This window comes from Pan troglodytes, chromosome 6, assembly GCF_028858775.2.
Source record: "Pan troglodytes isolate AG18354 chromosome 6, NHGRI_mPanTro3-v2.0_pri, whole genome shotgun sequence".
Taxonomy (NCBI): domain Eukaryota; kingdom Metazoa; phylum Chordata; class Mammalia; order Primates; family Hominidae; genus Pan; species Pan troglodytes.
Genome location: NC_072404.2, coordinates 172,702,176 through 172,720,744, shown reverse-complemented (window position 1 = coordinate 172,720,744; position 18,569 = coordinate 172,702,176). Strand labels below are relative to the sequence as shown.

The following is an 18,569-nucleotide window of genomic DNA, read 5'->3' as shown; positions in this document are numbered from 1 at the left end:
TTGGGGTGTTATGTTGAGAGTTTCCTTTAAATCTGGGAACTTCTGCTTTGGTGTCTACTCAGCAGCACAGGCCTTTCTCCCTCCCCTGTGCCTTCTGTCTCCCGCGTGGCTCCATTTGCCTTCTCTTGCATGGGCTCTTGGACATTGCTTTGGAAAGAGAAAGAAACGTCAGAATGAGATTCTTCTTTTTTCTGCAAACTCTTTGATTGTGGTACCAGTTTCTGTATCTCAGCCCACAGTGCAAACCGCCCCCGGCCTCCCCTGTGGCTTATATTCTGATAGAATGAGAAGCCACCCAACGAAGGCTACTGTGGCGTTATCCCAGAATATTCCATGCTGATGACAGGGGAGGATCCAGTGGATGCTTTCTTGAATCTATAGGAGTGTGTGTTTGTGGCATGTGCAGTGTGTGTGTGTCTGTGATGTGTGTATGTGTGTGTGGTGTGTGTGTCTGTGATGTGTGTATATGTGTGTGGTGTCTGTGTCTGTGACATGTTTGTGGTGTGTGTGTGTGTGTGTGTCTGTGATATGTGTGTTGTGTGTGTCTGTGATGTGTGTGGTGTGTGTGTGGTGTGTGTGTATGTGTGTGGCGTGTGTGGTGTATGTGTGTGTGTGATGTGTGTGGTGTGTGTGGTGTATGTGTGTATATGTGTGATGTGTGTGGTGTGTGTATATGTGTGATGTGTGTGGTGTGTGTGTGGTGTATGTGTGTGTATATGTGTGATGTGTGTGGTGTATGTGTGTATATGTGTGATGTGTGTGGTGTGTGTGTGTGGTGTATGTGTGTGTATATGTGTGATGTGTGTGGTGTGTGTGTGGTGTATGTGTGGGTATATGTGTGATGTGTGTGGTGTGTGTGTGGTGTATGTGTGTGTATATGTGTGATGTGTGTGGTGTGTGTGTGTGGTGTTTGTGTGTGTATATGTGTGATGTGTGTGGTGTGTGTGTGTGGTCTATGTGTGTGTATATGTGTGATGTGTGTGGTGTGTGGTGTATGTGTGTGAATATGTGTGATGTGTGTGGTGTGTGTGTGTGGTGTATGTGTGTGTATATGTGTGGTGTGTGTGGTGTATGTGTGTGTATATGTGTGATTGTGGTGTGTGTGTGGTGTATGTGTGGGTATATGTGTGATGTGTGTGGTGTGTGTGTGGTGTATGTGTGTATATGTGTGATGTGTGTGGTGTGTGTGTGTGGTGTATGTGTGTGTATATGTGTGATGTGTGTGGTGTGTGTGGTGTATGTGTGTGTATATGTGTGATGTGTGTGGTGTGTGTGGTGTATGTGTGTGTATATGTGTGATGTGTGTGGTGTGTGTGTGGTGTATGTGTGTGTATATATGTGATGTGTGTGGTGTGTGTGTGGTTTATGTGTGTGTATATGTGTGATGTGTGGTGTGTGTGTGGTGTATGTGTGTGTATATGTGTGATGTGTGTGGTGTGTGTGTGGTGTATGTGTGTGTATATGTGTGATGTGTGTGGTGTGTGTGGTGTATGTGTGTATATGTGATGTGTGTGGTGTGTGTGTGGTGTATGTGTGTGTATATGTGTGATGTGTGTGGTGTGTGTGTGGTGTATGTGTGGGTATATGTGTGATGTGTGTGTGGTGTGTGTGTGGTGTATGTGTGTGTATATGTGTGATGTGTGTGGTGTGTGTGGTGTATGTGTGTGTATATGTGTGATGTGTGTGGTGTGTGTGTGGTGTGTGTGTGTATATGTGTGATGTGTGTGGTGTGTGTGTGGTGTATGTGTGTGTATATGTGTGATGTGTGTGGTGTATGTGTGTGTATATGTGTGATGTGTGTGGTGTGTGTGTGGTGTATGTGTGGGTATATGTGTGATGTGTGTGGTGTGTGTGTGGTGTATGTGTGTATATGTGGGATGTGTGTGGTGTGTGTGTGTGTGGTGTATGTGTGTGTATATGTGTGATGTGTGTGGTGTGTGTGGTGTATGTGTGTGTATATGTGTGATGTGTGTGGTGTGTGTGTGGTGTGTGTGTGGTGTATGTGTGGGTATATGTGTGATGTGTGTGGTGTGTGTGGTGTATGTGTGTGTATATGTGTGATGTGTGTGGTGTGTGTGGTGTATGTGTGTATATGTGTGATGTGTGTGGTGTATGTGTGTGTATATGTGTGGTGTGTGTGGTGTATGTGTGTGTATATGTGTGATGTGTGTGGTGTGTGTGTGGTGTATGTGTGGGTATATGTGTGATGTGTGGTGTGTGTGGTGTATGTGTGTGTATATGTGTGATGTATGTGGTGTGTGTGTGGTGTATGTGTGTGTATATATGTGATGTGTGTGGTGTGTGTGGTGTATGTGTGTATATGTGTGATGTGTGTGGTGTGTGTGTGGTGTATGTGTGTGTATATGTGTGATGTGTGTGGTGTGTGTGTGGTGTATGTGTGTGTATATGTGTGATGTGTGTGGTGTGTGTGGTGTATGTGTGTATATGTGTGATGTGTGTGGTGTGTGTGGTGTATGTGTGTGTATATGTGTGATGTGTGTGGTGTGTGTGGTGTATGTGTGTATATGTGTGATGTGTGTGGTGTGTGTATATGTGTGATGTGTGTGGTGTGTGTGGCGTATGTGTGTGTATATGTGTGATGTGTGTGGTGTGTGTGTGGTGTATGTGTGTGTATATGTGTGATGTGTGTGTGGTGTGTGTGTGGTGTATGTGTGTGTATATGTGTGATGTGTGTGGTGTGTGTGTGTGTGTGGTGTATGTGTGTGTATATGTGTGATGTGTGTGGTGTGTGTGTGTGGTGTATGTGTGTGTATATGTGTGATGTGTGTGGTGTGTGTGTGGTGTATGTGTGTGTATATGTGTGATGTGTGTGGTGTGTGTGTGGTGTATCTGTGGGTATATGTGTGATGTGTGTGGTGTGTGTGTGGTGTATGTGTGTATATGTGGGATGTGTGTGGTGTGTGTGTGTGTGGTGTATGTGTGTGTATATGTGGGATGTGTGTGGTGTGTGTGGTGTATGTGTGTGTATATGTGTGATGTGTGTGGTGTGTGTGGTGTATGTGTGTGTATATGTGTGATGTGTGTGGTGTGTGTGGTGTATGTGTGTGTATATGTGTGATGTGTGTGGTGTATGTGTGTGTATATGTGTGATGTGTGTGGTGTGTGTGGTGTATGTGTGTATATGTGTGATGTGTGTGGTGTGTGTGTGGTGTATGTGTGTGTATATGTGTGATGTGTGTGGTGTGTGTGGTGTATGTGTGGGTATATGTGTGATGTGTGTGGTGTGTGTGGTGTATATGTGTGTATATGTGTGATGTGTGTGGTGTGTGTGTGGTGTATGTGTGTGTATATGTGTGATGTGTGTGGTGTGTGGTGTATGTGTGTGTATATGTGTGATGTGTGTGGTGTGTGTGTGGTGTATGTGTGTGTATATGTGTGATGTGTGTGGTGTGTGTGTGGTGTGTGTGTGGTGTATGTGTGGGTATATGTGTGATGTGTGTGGTGTGTGTGGTGTATGTGTGTGTATATGTGTGATGTGTGTGGTGTGTGTGGTGTATGTGTGTATATGTGTGATGTGTGTGGTGTATGTGTGTGTATATGTGTGATGTGTGTGGTGTGTGTGTGGTGTATGTGTGTGTATATGTGTGATGTGTGTGGTGTGTGTGTGTATATGTGTGATGTGTGGTGTGTGTGTGGTGTATGTGTGTGTATATGTGTGATGTGTGTGGTGTGTGTGTGGTGTATGTATGTGTATATGTGTGGTGTGTGGTGTGTGTGGTGTATGTGTGTGTATATGTGTGATGTGTGTGGTGTGTGTGGTGTATGTGTGTATATGTGTGATGTGTGTGGTGTGTGTGGTGTATGTGTGTGTATATGTGTGATGTGTGTGGTGTGTGTGGTGTATGTGTGTATATGTGTGATGTGTGTGGTGTGTGTATATGTGTGATGTGTGTGATGTGTGTGGCGTATGTGTGTGTATATGTGTGATGTGTGTGGTGTGTGTGTGGTGTATGTGTGTGTATATGTGTGATGTGTGTGTGGTGTGTGTGTGGTGTATGTGTGTGTATATGTGTGATGTGTGTGGTGTGTGTGTGTGGTGTATGTGTGTGTATATGTGTGATGTGTGTGGTGTGTGTGTGTGGTGTATGTGTGTGTATATGTGTGATGTGTGTGGTGTGTGTGTGGTGTATGTGTGTGTATATGTGTGATGTGTGTGGTGTGTGTGTGGTGTATGTGTGGGTATATGTGTGATGTGTGTGGTGTGTGTGTGGTGTATGTGTGTATATGTGGGATGTGTGTGGTGTGTGTGTGTGTGGTGTATGTGTGTGTATATGTGGGATGTGTGTGGTGTGTGTGGTGTATGTGTGTGTATATGTGTGATGTGTGTGGTGTGTGTGGTGTATGTGTGTGTATATGTGTGATGTGTGTGGTGTGTGTGGTGTATGTGTGTGTATATGTGTGATGTGTGTGGTGTACGTGTGTGTATATGTGTGATGTGTGTGGTGTGTGTGGTGTATGTGTGTATATGTGTGATGTGTGTGGTGTGTGTGTGGTGTATGTGTGTGTATATGTGTGATGTGTGTGGTGTGTGTGGTGTATGTGTGGGTATATGTGTGATGTGTGTGGTGTGTGTGGTGTATATGTGTGTATATGTGTGATGTGTGTGGTGTGTGTGTGGTGTATGTGTGTGTATATGTGTGATGTGTGTGGTGTGTGTGGTGTATGTGTGTGTATATGTGTGATGTGTGTGGTGTGTGTGGTGTATGTGTGTGTATATGTGTGATGTGTGTGGTGTGTGTGTGGTGTGTGTGTGGTGTATGTGTGGGTATATGTGTGATGTGTGTGGTGTGTGTGGTGTATGTGTGTGTATATGTGTGATGTGTGTGGTGTGTGTGGTGTATGTGTGTATATGTGTGATGTGTGTGGTGTATGTGTGTGTATATGTGTGATGTGTGTGGTGTGTGTGTGGTGTATGTGTGTGTATATGTGTGATGTGTGTGGTGTGTGTGTGTATATGTGTGATGTGTGGTGTGTGTGTGGTGTATGTGTGTGTATATGTGTGATGTGTGTGGTGTGTGTGTGGTGTATGTGTGTGTATATGTGTGATGTGTGTGGTGTGTGTGTGGTGTGTGTGTGGTGTATGTGTGGGTATATGTGTGATGTGTGTGGTGTGTGTGTGGTGTATGTGTGTGTATATGTGTGATGTGTGTGGTGTGTGTGTATATGTGTGATGTGTGTGGTGTGTGTGGTGTGTGTGTGTGTATGTGTGATGTGTGTGGTGTGTGTGTGGTGTGTGTGTGTGTATGTGTGATGTGTGTGGTGTGTGTGTGGTGTGTGTGTGTATATGTGTGATGTGTGTGGTGTGTGTGGTGTATGTGTGTGTATATGTGTGATGTGTGTGGTGTGTGTGCTGTATGTGTGTGTATATGTGTGATGTGTGTATCTGTGGTGTGTGTGTGTATGTGTGTTTGTATTCTCAGATTCTGAGAGCAAGGCCTCTATCTCTTTTCCTGCACAAGCCTGAAGTCTTCTCGGGGCACCGTGCTGGGCGCGTGCTTTGGGGTGCGTTGACCGTCATGTTGCGGGGGCCTGCCCTGGGGTAAACTCTCGCCTGCCTGAACCTTGGATCTTAGCAGGAGAAGGGGTTGGTGCCACGTGGGTGCCGTGGCCCTCGTCCTGCTGGGTGTCCCCAATGCCACTAACCCCCTGCTCTTCCTCCCCCTGTCCTGCAGGAGCTGTGCCGCCAGCGTATGGCCACGCGGCCACCAGACCGACCCGAGGGCCCGCACACGTCACGCATCAGCAGCGTCTCATCCCAGTTCAGCGACGGGCCGATCCCCAGCCCCTCCGCGCGCAGCAGCGCCTCATCCTGGTCCGAGGAGCCCGTGCAGTCCAACATGGACATCTCCACCGGCCACATGATCCTGGTAAGCCCAGTCTTTGCACTCCCTGCCACACAAACACCAGGGCCCTCCTTCCTCGGCCCCTGCAACACCCAGCATCTGCGTCCGCTGACCCTCAGGGACGGGGCGATGATGGCTGCACCCTGCCCGCTGCAGAGGCTGACAGGCAGGGCTCTTTCTGCAGGGAGTCTTCTTAATTTAGATAAACAAGAATATTTACTTCCTGAGATCTTTGCTGTGCTTCTGCCTGGAACGTGCAGCCCCCACACACACTCCCTGGTGTGTAAGAGTGAGCACCCGCTATTTAGTTTTCAGTGGAATACACGTCTGTTAGTGCCTACCATGTGCGCTGCCGTTTTGGGCCTCTGACTCGGAAGCAGCGGCTGTCTCCTTGGCACTCAAGGCCAGCAAGCGTCATTTGGGTAAATAAATGTCACTGCTGTGACAGCAAGGCAGGAGGAGGTGCGGGCTGGGTGCTCGGCTCTTCACAGGAGCCTTCCTGGTGGCGCCGGCACAGAAGCTCACGGCGACGCGGCTTCAGCGGCCTTTTCCAGGGTCCTCGCTGGAGTGATCACGTGTGTGTGGCCGTGCATTGCCACTCCATACATAATGAATGTCCGGGTGTTATTAGGACAGCTGTCGATAGCGCAGCACGTCCTGCTGGCTTGCCTCCTGGATCTCCAGGCCGTAGGCATCATCCCGGTGGGTGACCGTGCCTGGCGGTGCTGTTTCCCGCACTGGAGATGGAGCCTCTGGGGTGAAAGGGCAGAGCCCGTTACGCTGCTTGGCCGAAGCAGCGGCTGCACTTACGGGTCAGGGAAACATTCTTCGCCGTACCGTTAAGTTCCCAGGTTGCAGGATGGACCCTGTAAGTTGCTGTTAAATGCTTACATTTTTTAAAAATTATTTTTGCCTAATGAGTTAATAATAGTATAGACTGGTGGATCTGGACCACAAAAAGCCGGAAAACCATGTTTTCACTAAAAAGCCTCATTGCAGAGCTTGGAGATCAAGGCTGGAGGCCTCCCAGCCCAGCTGACACTCCAGGGACAAACAGCGGACGGCTGGTGGGAAACACGCAGTTCTAGACCCGCTTGGACCAGACGTTTGGGGAAACTGAGGAACTCAGCAGCCTTCTCCCTGGATAACTTAAAATGAGGAGAAGCAACAGTCAAGAAGCCTGGCTTTCCCAATCCGTGAGCTGAGCAGGGCACATTTTTTCCCATCACTCCCTGGGGCGAGCCCACGAAGCCGGACCACCCGCCGGAAATCGAACCCGATGTGTTCACACCCGGGAGCAGACAGCTCGTGGAGTTCACTCGGCAGACTTGTCATCGACTTTGGCAGAACCTCCTCCCTTGATGGACTGTGGTTTTGTTACTTTAGATCTGACTTTTCTGAGGCTGTTTTGACATTTGTCCCTTTTAGAAAAGAAGCAGAGACCAGGAGTTCATATTTGTGATGAGATTTGGTATTAGGGTCAAACACATCAGCCAAAGCCATTCATCTGACAGGTCAGCCAAGAGGAGAGCCGCTTACCGAGCTCTCATTGTGTTCTGGTATTTCCACATTTCAAGGTGCTTGAGTAACAATTTGATGATATCTCAAGCTCTATTGGTACCTGGAAATACTGTATTTCTCGGAGAATTGTGTTTGGCATTCACATATGTAATGGCAGCTCTGACAGCAAGCGCAAGGGTTCACTTCTGCTGGAATGCCTAAACTGCAAGGACAGACTCAGCCTCCACCTGGCGGAAACCCTGCAAAGCCTGACTCCAGACACCCTGTTGGGGGGTCATTGAGGGCCACACACCGTGACGGGGGCCTGTTTCGGAATGCGTCTCACCACCGCCCACAACTGCAGGGCCAAAACGAGAAACACACTCAGGCCAAGTATGAGTCCGGCTGACTTAGACTCTGTGCGTACAGATTGTAAACTCAGGGAAACTGGATCTTCCTCATCAACCAATGCTGTTTTGAAAATGAATGCTACTGAGATATTTCCCTGACTCCACGATGCCAGCAGGTGCTGGTGGGAGTCAGGGTGGGTGTGGGGAGCGGCGGGCACAGTGTGGAGTTGGGGTGGGTGTGGGGAGCGGCGGGCATGGTGTGGAATTGGGGTGGGTGTGGGGAGAGGTGGGCATCGTGCGGAGTCGGGGTGGGTGTGGGGAGTGGCGGGCAGTGTGGAGTTGGGGTGGGTGTGGGGAGCGGCGGGCGTCGTGTGGAGTCGGGGTGGGTGTGGGGAGCGGTGGGCGTCGTGTGGAGTCGGGGTGGGTGTGGGAAGAGGCGGGCGTCGTGTGGAGTCGGGGTGGGTGTGGGGAGAGGCGGGCGTCGTGTGCAGTTGGGGTGGGTGTGGGGAGCAGCGGGCATCGTGTGGAGTCGGGGTGGGTGTGGGGAGTGGCGGGCATCGTGTGCAGTTGGGGTGGGTGTGGGGAGCAGCGGGCATCATGTGGAGTTGGGGTGGGTGTGGGGAGCAGCGGGCATTGTGTGGAGTCCAGCAACCAAGTGGGCCAGGCGTGGGCCTTGGACCCTGGCGTCTCCTCTCACTCAGCAGTTCTGATTTTCCTTCCTCTGAGCTCACTTTACAAGTGCATTCCCGTGCCCTCTCAGCCATGCGGGGTCTCCTGGTGGGCATGTCCCTGGCACAGGAGCAGAGAGGCACAGACTCACGCCACAGGTGAGCTCCAGGTAGACCTTTTCCCAGGACTCACACAGGTGGCCTTTTAGGCTCGGAAGCTACAGACAATCTCGGGGCACTGACCGCCACCCTCCCTGGCACACACAGGCTGTAGAAAGCACATGCAGGTTGGTGCCGCAGGAACGCATCAGAGTCGCCGACCTTCCGACTCATCACAGCTACAAGGCAGCCAATTCCGTGGTGATCCAGCAGCCCAGCCCTCTGTGCGCAAAGCCTCGTTTCCGCCAGACACCCAACCGGCCACCTCACTGCCCCTCACCTGAGGATGGCAGGACGGTCAGATAAGCCACAGAGATTCCCAGCGACATGTTCCTGACATGCAGCCACTCCTGGGGCACGTTGGACAAAACGTGGCATCTGAACCCCACGATCCGATGAAATAAACAGCAGAGGTTGGTGATGTCTGGAGGCCAAGCTAGATGTGAGGAGCCCCAGCAGGTGGGAGAGGCCGGCCGCACCGTCTGGGGGGCAGGCTCAGCACCAAGAGCGGAGACTTTCTGTGACAAAGGACACATGTGGGAGGGTGGAGGCTGCACACTGCCCCGGAGCCCAGACCTTCAGGCGGGGCTGGCCTGGCTGTGGCCCCACAGGAAGGGCCTCCTGGCCCCGAGAGCCCCCTCCCGCCCTGGGACACTCTACCCACTGGAGCTCACGCTGCTGCTTTCTGCACAGAGGCTGGGATTCTGTGCTGGAGACCCGGAGTAACAGAACTCTAGAAATGAGCACTCCATCTAGAGAGGGGAGCACACAACACTCTTATAAAGGAGACGGGCCAGGGTGTGAGAGAAGGAGGCTTCCCTGGGAGACAGGAGGCGGCAGGTGCCTGCCCCGATGGGGGGATCCATGGGGCTGTGCAGCCACTGGGTGTCACCAGGAAGAGGCTGGTGTCTCAGGACTGCAGGAAGGGACTTAGTTACCTGGTCAAGGTGTCCCAGCAGGTGGAACAAGAGGGAGAGCACACGTCTCAGGGACCCCCGGGGAAGGGGCCACATGAAAGCCTGATGGGAAGGGGCAGGGGTGGGCAGCCGCTGGGTCCCCCGCTCTGCCATGACAGCAGGTGGTCGGGTCTAGATGTGGAGCACAGATTCTGGGCTCCATCAGCAAGGTGTCAGAGCTGAGACGCTTTGCTGTTGCAGGTGCTGTGTCCCAGGACAGACCTCCAACCTCTGTCTTCTCCCCTGTGAGACGGGCTTGATGGCAGTGCCTTTCCCCTGGGGTTCCTGTGAGGGTAAAACCGGGTGAGCATCTGAGATGCCGCCCATCCTGAGACCTCACCTGTGCCGCAGGTGCGTCGGGCTGCAGAGGAAGGGGTTGTGCTGAAGGAACAGAGCCCGGCGGGGCCTTTGCTTGGTAGGGTTTGGGCCTCTGGGCCTGCATTCTCTACACTCTGCCTGATCCCTGTCTCTGGGCTTTGATTCTGGTTTTTGTGTTGCTTTGCCTTCATTTTCTTAGAAAGGTCCTTTAAAAATTCCAGTTTTCTTCTGGGATGAACTAAGGAGAAAGGGCTTTATTTGCAGGGAAAACCCAGCCCAGAATGTCACTTGTTCCTGGAAAATGGGCCTCCCAGGCGCAGGGAAGGTGCAGGCCGTGCCCCTGCCTTGGACTGTCTGGAAGAAGCTGAGTCAAGGCTCACCTACGGGTGAACGGAGCACTCAGAGGAGGGAGAGGCAGGAAGAAAACACTTCCATCAAGAAACCGGTACATTTCTCTGGAAACGGCCGAAAGGCGACGCGGAGATGCTCACTCAGAGCAAGGCTCGGGACTCTGAAAAGCAAGGACGTGACGAAGGCAACTTCGCAGGACGGTTATCAAAGCGGCTGCGTGTTAATCATCTGCGGGGACGTGGCTTCTCAAGAAATCCTGTCGCATCCTTTTGTAAGATAAAGAATCATCGAGTTTTTTCAAGATCTGTTTCCCTATCACTTTGCTTTCAGAAGGGTGACATTTCTGCCTGGCTGGCTCTGAGTGAGGAGGTGGAGAAGAGTGTCACCGTCCCGATGTGACTAATTACGCCTGAGTCGGCCGGGAGCCACCGCGTCCACCTTTAAAGGCTAGAGAACGTTCTTTGGAGAGTGGGGATGTTAAGAAAAAAGTTGGCTTCATACTTGTCCATTCGACTTAAATAATGTAGAACTTAACTTGGGAAAGCCGTGCTGAGTAAGTGCTTTTCCGAATCCATCCTCTTGAGTGTTGAAGATGAGGATATGGATAGTGATCTTTGAGTTCGCTCATCCTTGGAGAGTCCTGAGGCACTGAGGGCACAGGAGCTGTGAGTAGGCCCATTTCACAGATGACGACATTAAAACCAAGCGCAGTGACAGAGACGTGAAAAACGAAAAGTTAGGCATTGCAGGAAGTGACCAAAGATTTCCCATGATCACAGAAGACAGGAAAGTTCATGAATTTTGCCGAGGACGGAGGGGGTGCTGCCAGCCTGTGGAGTCACGCCGCACCTTCCGCAGATTTGCCTGTGGGGTTTCTGAACTCCCAGCGTGGGACGTGTGATGCGTGTCAGTGCTGGCGACCAACAGATGCCGGCACAAGCTGTGACCTCCTGAGACCCACACGGCTCACGGCCTCTGACCTTCGGCCCTCCTGCCTGCCTGGAGTCTTCCCTGGGCCCGTCGTGTCTGTGCCTGTGCACCTTGAGAGATATCTGTCTCTCATTGTTTGATCTTGTCAGGCTCCAGGCTTCTTAGTTCTTAGCAATAAGTCACCGAACCAGGAGGGCCTTGCGAAACCATGCCGGATGTCCCTGCCCAAGGCTGCAAGTCACCAGCTGCAGCAGAAAGGGGCTGGGGTCCCCTGCACCCCACACCACCAGTGCCGGGGCCTTGGCAGGCGCTCCCCTGGCCCCAGTCCCTCCACCTTCAGACCCAGTGCCCTGTATTTCCGGAAGATTCCATTGCATCGTTCCCACATGGTTGACGGGCACAGATGGCTGCTCTCCCAGGATGAAGGGCACTGGGCCACCGAGAATTTCACTCTGGGGCCACGCGGCTGGGCTGGCCGTTCTCGCTCTGGCTCGGGTGCTGGCGAGGAGGCCTAATGAGTAAACCAGGCCGCAGGGTGAACTCTCCAGCTTTGTGGGGCCTGCGTTCACAGACACAGCAGGCTGTTGCTGCCGTCTGGACGATGCCGGCTTCGTGGCGCGCATTTGGAGGAGCCTATTTTTGCAGGAAAGCTGTTTCTCACCATTGAGGACTGCCTGGCATAGGCAAGGCCTGCACATGGAGGGGTACATAGTCCCCCCCTTCCCAGCACGGCGGGTGGGGGTGTGCCCTGCCCTGATGGGGAGCCCCTGCGGGGGATGTCTCTCTCCAGCGGGCAGGTTTGGGAAGCCTTCACACCACACAGGACTGGGCACGGAGCCCCATGACCAGAGATGGCATTAAACCAGCAGGGAAGGGGGAAGCTGGGGCAAGAGGCAGAGCCAGGAGAGGAGGAGCGTCCAGGTGCCATAGTAGCCGGCTCTGGAGACCCCGAGACTTCCCAGCCTCACTCCTGCAGGCCTGGGGAGCTCCTTTGAGAGCCATTTACGCATCCACCGAGTTCAGTGCACACTGGATGGGTCTGACCCACCGAGTTCAGTGCACGCTGGATGGGTCTGACCCACCGAGTTCAGTGCACGCTGGATGGGTCTGACCCACCGAGTTCAGTGCACAGTGAATGGGTCTGACCCACCGAGTTCAGTGCACGCTGGATGGGTCCAACCCACTGAGTTCAGTGCACAGTGAATGGGTCCAACCCACCGAGTTCAGTGCATGCTGGATGGGTCCGACCCACCAAGTTCAGTGCACGCTGGATGGGTCCGACCCACCGAGTTCAGTGCACAGTGAATGGGTCCGACCCACCAAGTTCAGTGCACGCTGGATGGGTCCGACCCACCGAGTTCAGTGCACAGTGAATGGGTCCGACCCACCGAGTTCAGTGCACGCTGGATGGGTCCGACCCACCGAGTTCAGTGCACAGCGAATGGGTCCGACCCACCGAGTTCAGTGCACGCTGGATGGGTCCGACCCACCGAGTTCAGTGCACAGCGAATGGGTCCGACCCACCGAGTTCAGTGCACGCTGGATGGGTCTGACCCACCGAGTTCAGTGCACGCTGCATGGGTCTGACCCACCGAGTTCAGTGCACGCTGGATGGGTCTGACCCACCGAGTTCAGTGCACAGTGAATGGGTCCGACCCACCGAGTTCAGTGCACGCTGGATGGGTCTGACCCACCGAGTTCAGTGCACAGTGAATGGGTCCGACCCACCGAGTTCAGTGCACGCTGGATGGGTCCGACCCACCAAGTTCAGTGCACGCTGGATGGGTCCGACCCACCGAGTTCAGTGCACGCTGGATGGGTCCGACCCACCGAGTTCAGTGCACGCTGGATGGGTCCGACCCACCGAGTTCAGTGCACGCTGGATGGGTCCGACCCACCGAGTTCAGTGCACGCTGGATGGGTCCGACCCACCGAGTTCGGTGCACAGTGAATGGGTCCGACCCACCGAGTTCAGTGCACGCTGGATGGGTCCGACCCACCGAGTTCAGTGCACGCTGGATGGGTCCGACCCACCGAGTTCAGTGCACGCTGGATGGGTCCGACCCACCGAGTTCAGTGCACAGTGAATGGGTCCGACCCACCGAGTTCAGTGCACGCTGGATGGGTCTGACCCACCGAGTTCAGTGCACGCTGGATGGGTCTGACCCACCGAGTTCAGTGCACAGTGAATGGGTCCGACCCACCGAGTTCAGTGCACGCTGGATGGGTCCGACCCACCGAGTTCAGTGCACAGTGAATGGGTCTGACCCACCGAGTTCAGTGCACGCTGGATGGGTCCGACCCACCGAGTTCAGTGCACAGTGAATGGGTCCGACCCACCGAGTTCAGTGCACAGTGAATGGGTCCAACCCACCGAGTTCAGTGCACAGTGAATGGGTCCAACCCACCGAGTTCAGTGCACACTGGATGGGTCTGACCCACCGAGTTCGGTGCACAGTGAATGGGTCCGACCCACCAAGTTCAGTGCACGCTGGATGGGTCCGACCCACCGAGTTCAGTGCACAGTGAATGGGTCCAACCCACCGAGTTCAGTGCACGCTGGATGGGTCTGACCCACCGAGTTCGGTGCACAGTGAATGGGACCGACCCACCGAGTTCAGTGCACAGTGAATGGGTCTGACCCACCGAGTTCGGTGCACGCTGGATGGGTCCGACCTCCCAGTGGCTGCCATGGCCTTTGGGCCTGGTGCAGACCCAAGTATCCGTCCTCACACCCTAACTTGCTTGAGGGGACGTTCTAGAGCCTCCTGTGTCCATGCAGCCACCCAAGCCACAGCTCCTGCTTGACACTCCTGGGACTCTGTTCTGTACCTGAGACTCTCACAGGGCCCAGTACCAGTGGGACCCAGCCTCCCCTGTGCAAGGGCCTCCCCTGGGCGGGAGGACATGGGCTGTTAATTAGACCCAGGTTAATTAGACAGGTGTGTTAGGCTGTTGTCACACTGCTATACAGAAATACCTGAGGCTGGGTAATTCATAAAGAAAAGAGGTTGAATTGGCTCAGGGTTCTGTAGGCTGTACGGGAAGCATGGTGGCCTCTGCTCCTGGGGAGGCCTCAGGAAGTGTCCAGTCATGGCGGAAGGCAAAGGGGAGCCAAGACCTCACATGGCAGGTGCAGGAGGGAGAGAACAGATGGGGAGTGCCGCACACTTTTAACAACGCCATCTCAGGAAAGCCTGCTCACTATCCTGAGGACAGCGCCAAGGGGATGGTCTAAACCACCCATGAGAAACCGCCCTATGACCCAGCCACTTCCCACCAGGCCCCACCTCCAGCCCTGGGGCTACATTTCAACATGAGACTGGCCAGGACACAGATCCAAACCACATCACAAGGCCATGCGGAGGCAGCGCCTACTGTGTGCCTGGCAAACAGTTGGCATTCAGTCAGTGATCAGCAGGATCCCTGGTTCTGCTACTTTGGGGTTTTGGGGTACAGGCTCCACTCTCTTCCCTGAAAGGAGGCCCTTCATCTGCTAGTCTCTAAACTGAAAGATTTTAGCCCTTACATCTTGCACCTTTTTCAAAAGCAGCTTTACAGTGACCTAAGCTCTAAACTCGTGGTTTTCTTTGTCATATTGTACCAAGGGGTGGGACTGTGTCCCAGCAAGCAAGTCCCGGGCTGGTTTGGTCTGGGACGTGCTTCATGAAGACATTACAGCCACTCGGCACCATTGTGGGGAAGGTAACCACGGCAGGGGTGCCCACCCACACCGGGACTCTGGGGCCCAGCCCCCTCCCCAGGGCCAGCCGGTGCTGCTGTGGTCATGTGGTGCGTAAACAGCAGCTCCTCACGTGACGCCGCTCTCAGGAGAGGGCCCTGCATGAGTGTGTACAGCCCGGCCCCACCCTCCTAACAGCCATATGTTCTCCTGTTATTGGACGCACAGAAATTTACTGTCTCCTAGTAAGGGCAATGTAGGCAATTTCAAACTTTTGCCACTCCAGACTACACGGACCATGTGAAATGTGAGTTTTTAGAAGCCAGATCCTGAGTCATCGCGGATGCTTATTGTTTATTTTGATAGATACTGCCACATTCCCTGCCATAATCTTTGCACAGATGGCGTCCCCCTAGTGCCATAGACATGGTACCTCTGTCCCAGGTCTCCCAGCCTCGGGTGTCAGCGAACCTTTGAGCTTTGCCGCTGGTAGGTGGCAAGGGCTGCATCCAAGTGGTTTTCACTTCCGTTTCTCTGGCTTGCGTGAGACTGAGCATACTTTCTCATGTTTGGGAGCCGTTTATGGTTCCTTCCAAGAGTGGTTTTGGACACAGTCCTCATGGCAGCAAGGCCAGCAGCCTCGAAAGCCTGCCAAGTGCAAGTGTGGCACATCCATGCAACACCAATCACAGGTGCCGTCACGGAAATGGACGTGGCAGTGAAACTGTTCTGCTCCTGTTCGTCTCCTCCGTGTCCGTCATCACAGCCACAGTCACCTCTGAGAGAGGCAGTGATATCGATTAATTAGGGCAAAGTTTAGGAAGACCAAGGAGAAAGAGAAAGCCCTCTGAGAGTTCTTGTCCTGTCCAGATGTATGTGACCAGGTGAGAAAGGAGCCGGCCGGGTGGCTCGGGCCCGTGTGGTTCCCACGGGTGGAAATTGTGCATAGGATTGTAGCTCAGAGCAGACAGTGCTGCTGCTTTTGTTTTGTTTTTTGTTTTTTTTGTTTTTTGAGATGGAGTTTCACTCTTGTTGCCCAGGCTGGAGTGCAATGGTGTGATCTTGGCTCACCGCAACCTCTGCCTCTCGGGTTCAAGTGATTCTCCTGCCTCAGCCTTCCGAGTAACTGGAATTATAGGCGTTAGCCACCACGCCTGGCTAATTTTGTATTTTTAGTAGAGTCGGGGTTTCTCCATGTTGGTCAGGCTGATCTCAAACTCCTGACCTCGTGATCCGCCTGCCTCAGCCTCCCAAAGTGCTGGGATTACAGGCGTGAGCCACCGCGCCCAGCCAGAGTGCTGCTTTAATTGATGAAGCAAGAATGGGGCTCCTGGGAGAGGTGTATGCTGGCTATGTGAGGTCTGTGGACCTCCAGGGGCCTGCCCTGGCCTGCTGGGGCTGCCGTGACGACGTCCCTCAGGCTGGGCAGCTGAAACCACAGCAGTGTCTTCCTCACAGTTTCGGAGGCCAGAAGTCTACAATGCAGGCAGGGCTTGTTCCTCCTGAGGTCTCTCTCCGTGGCTCGCAGATGACATCTTTTTCCTGTGTCCTCCCAGAACCTTTCGTCTGTGGGAGCACATCCTGCTCTGTCTTCTCAGGACCTCACTCAGATTGGTCTGGGGCCAACCCCAGTGGCCTCATTTTAACTCCATTATCTCTGTAAAGGCCCCACCTGCAAATGAGGTTATGTTTCGGGGTAACCTGGAGGGGATTAGGGAGGCAGCACATGGATTCTAGCGAATGGTTCAGCCTGTAACAGGGACCGACGCCTGATGCACACCAGCGTTTTCTGGTAGCTTGTAGCGCATGAGAGGCCCCTGGTCTTCCAGCCACAGTCCCACGGGGGAAGCTCCAGTCTCCCCGCACTGGTGAGCTGAGCGTGCGGCGAGCACTATGAGGCTGGCCGGTGTCTGGGCCCTGGGCCGTCACCTGCCACAGCCCGGACTGCCGTCCATCTGCTGCACGAGTTGGTGACGAACCTTCGAGGCCTGACGGAGAGGCTGGTGAGCCACTTTAGACACCACCACTTTCTAGAGCTCAGCTCACACTTCCTGGCTGGAGCCTGGCCTCCTGCTCCCACCTCCTTTACTGTGGGTGTGGGTGTCTGCAGGGGGTCCTTGGGAAGGGCGCAGACAGAGGCTGGAGGCAGCAGTGGCTGTGCAAGGAACAGGGGCTCTGTCGGGGGAGCAGTCACAGCCACTGGTTCTGGATTTCCCTGGGATGCCTGGGCCGTGGGTGTGTCCGTCCTGCAGCAGCTGTGCCTTGGTCAGCGGCCATCACGGCCTTCCCCTGTAGCCCCCACACCTCCGCCACGGTGCCCCTTGCAACGCTCTGTGGATAGTTGGGTTGTGACACAGGCAGAGAGTGTCCCTTCCATCATCCGCCTTTATTGAGGGTGTGGAAATCTATTTTTTTGTGGGAGGGGGAGTGATTTGACTTTTTATTTTTAAAAAATCTGATTTGCTGCTTAAAATGCTAGAGCCATGCTAGTGCTTTATTTTTCAGTCTCTCCAAGTTTTCAATATGTTGTCTTTTCTGCCTTTAGCACTTAATGTTTAAAGGAAAAATTCTCTGACCCCAATCTGACCAGTCCCTGCTGCCATGCTGGCCCCAGCGAGACAAGTGGCTGAGTCTATAGGAAGAGTTTGTACCATCTTTAGTATGACAGATGGTGGGTTATGTCCCAACAAACCCATCGTAAGTTGAAAGTGCATTTTTGACTTAATGATATTTTCAACTCCAAAGAGGTTTATCCTGCCATAGCCCCATCGTAAGCGGGGACTACCTGTATATTTACGACCTGGTTTGATTGGATGTTTGGGCTCCAGAGAAGGTGGGTGATGGTCCAGAGAGTCTGCGGGAGAAAGAGGTAAGCTGCTGTGACGCAGCTTGGCCTTTGGCTGCCAGGGCGATTGGCTTAGGTAAACGGCACCCACTGTCCCGCAGCCCTGCGTTTTAGCTGCTTTTTTTTTTTTTTTTTTTTTTTTTTTTTTGCTGTTTCTTGACTTGGTAGACCCTTCTTATAGTGTGTGAATGGGGCACGATAGAAGAAGTGGAATCAAGCATCCAACTCATACTTGTCGAATTAAATTGGGTAACCAAACATTAAACTTGATAAAAGTTAACAGGTCCACGAATTAACGGTTGTGAGAGGAAGCACTTGAAGCTGGTGCGTAAAGTCAGGTCTGGAAAGTGCTCATTCGTGCAGCGTTTTCTGAGCGCCCAGTGATGGACGGAGACGTCCACAGGCTGCTCGGGAACTCATGGAAACTTCCTGGAGAAACCTGAGGCGAGGAGGCGAGACCAGAGGCCGCCTCCATCTGGCCTGTCCAGTGACTCCTGCATCTGCAGGTTTATAGACAGCATCAGAGTAATTGCATCACAGCAGTTCAGGGCCTGGATGGAGTTATCTGATTCTTTGTGTAAATGTGTAAACCTAACACGAGTTTAATAAAATGCATCTTTTGAAATTCCACAAGCAGTTCAGAAATGAGCTGGCGTCAGGTGGGCTCTGCTTACCTTCGTGTCCTCAGCACGGCTCCTGGGCAGAGGACCATGGGGATGCTGGGTGTGAAGGCGGCCAGCAGTCTGGCTCCTAAGAGGCTTACAGCCAATTTGGGGCAAAAAGGGGTGAAGGGCTGGAGAAACACTAGACATTGCCACACACCAAGCTGCATTCTTTTGCTAGAAGACATCTCTGTCCTTGACGGGAGTCTCGGGCGTGGCAGGGGGGCTACAGGGGAGACTTCAGGTGGACATTTGAGACCAGGTTTTGGTCGGTGAGGACAGCT

At 53.1% G+C, this 18,569-nt stretch overlaps 1 protein-coding gene across 7 annotated transcripts in view; it reads left to right on the top strand.

The window, feature by feature from the left end:
- PTPRN2 (protein tyrosine phosphatase receptor type N2) overlaps window positions 1–18,569 on the top strand; it is a 1,123,220-nt gene that overhangs the window by 996,102 nt on the left and 108,549 nt on the right. For all 7 annotated transcript variants that reach the window (XM_024358152.3, XM_024358150.3, XM_024358149.3 and 4 more), the window contains one exon: window positions 5,694–5,888. In XM_024358152.3, coding sequence (XP_024213920.2) covers window positions 5,694–5,888 — 195 coding nt within the window. The remainder of the gene's footprint in view (window positions 1–5,693; window positions 5,889–18,569) is intronic.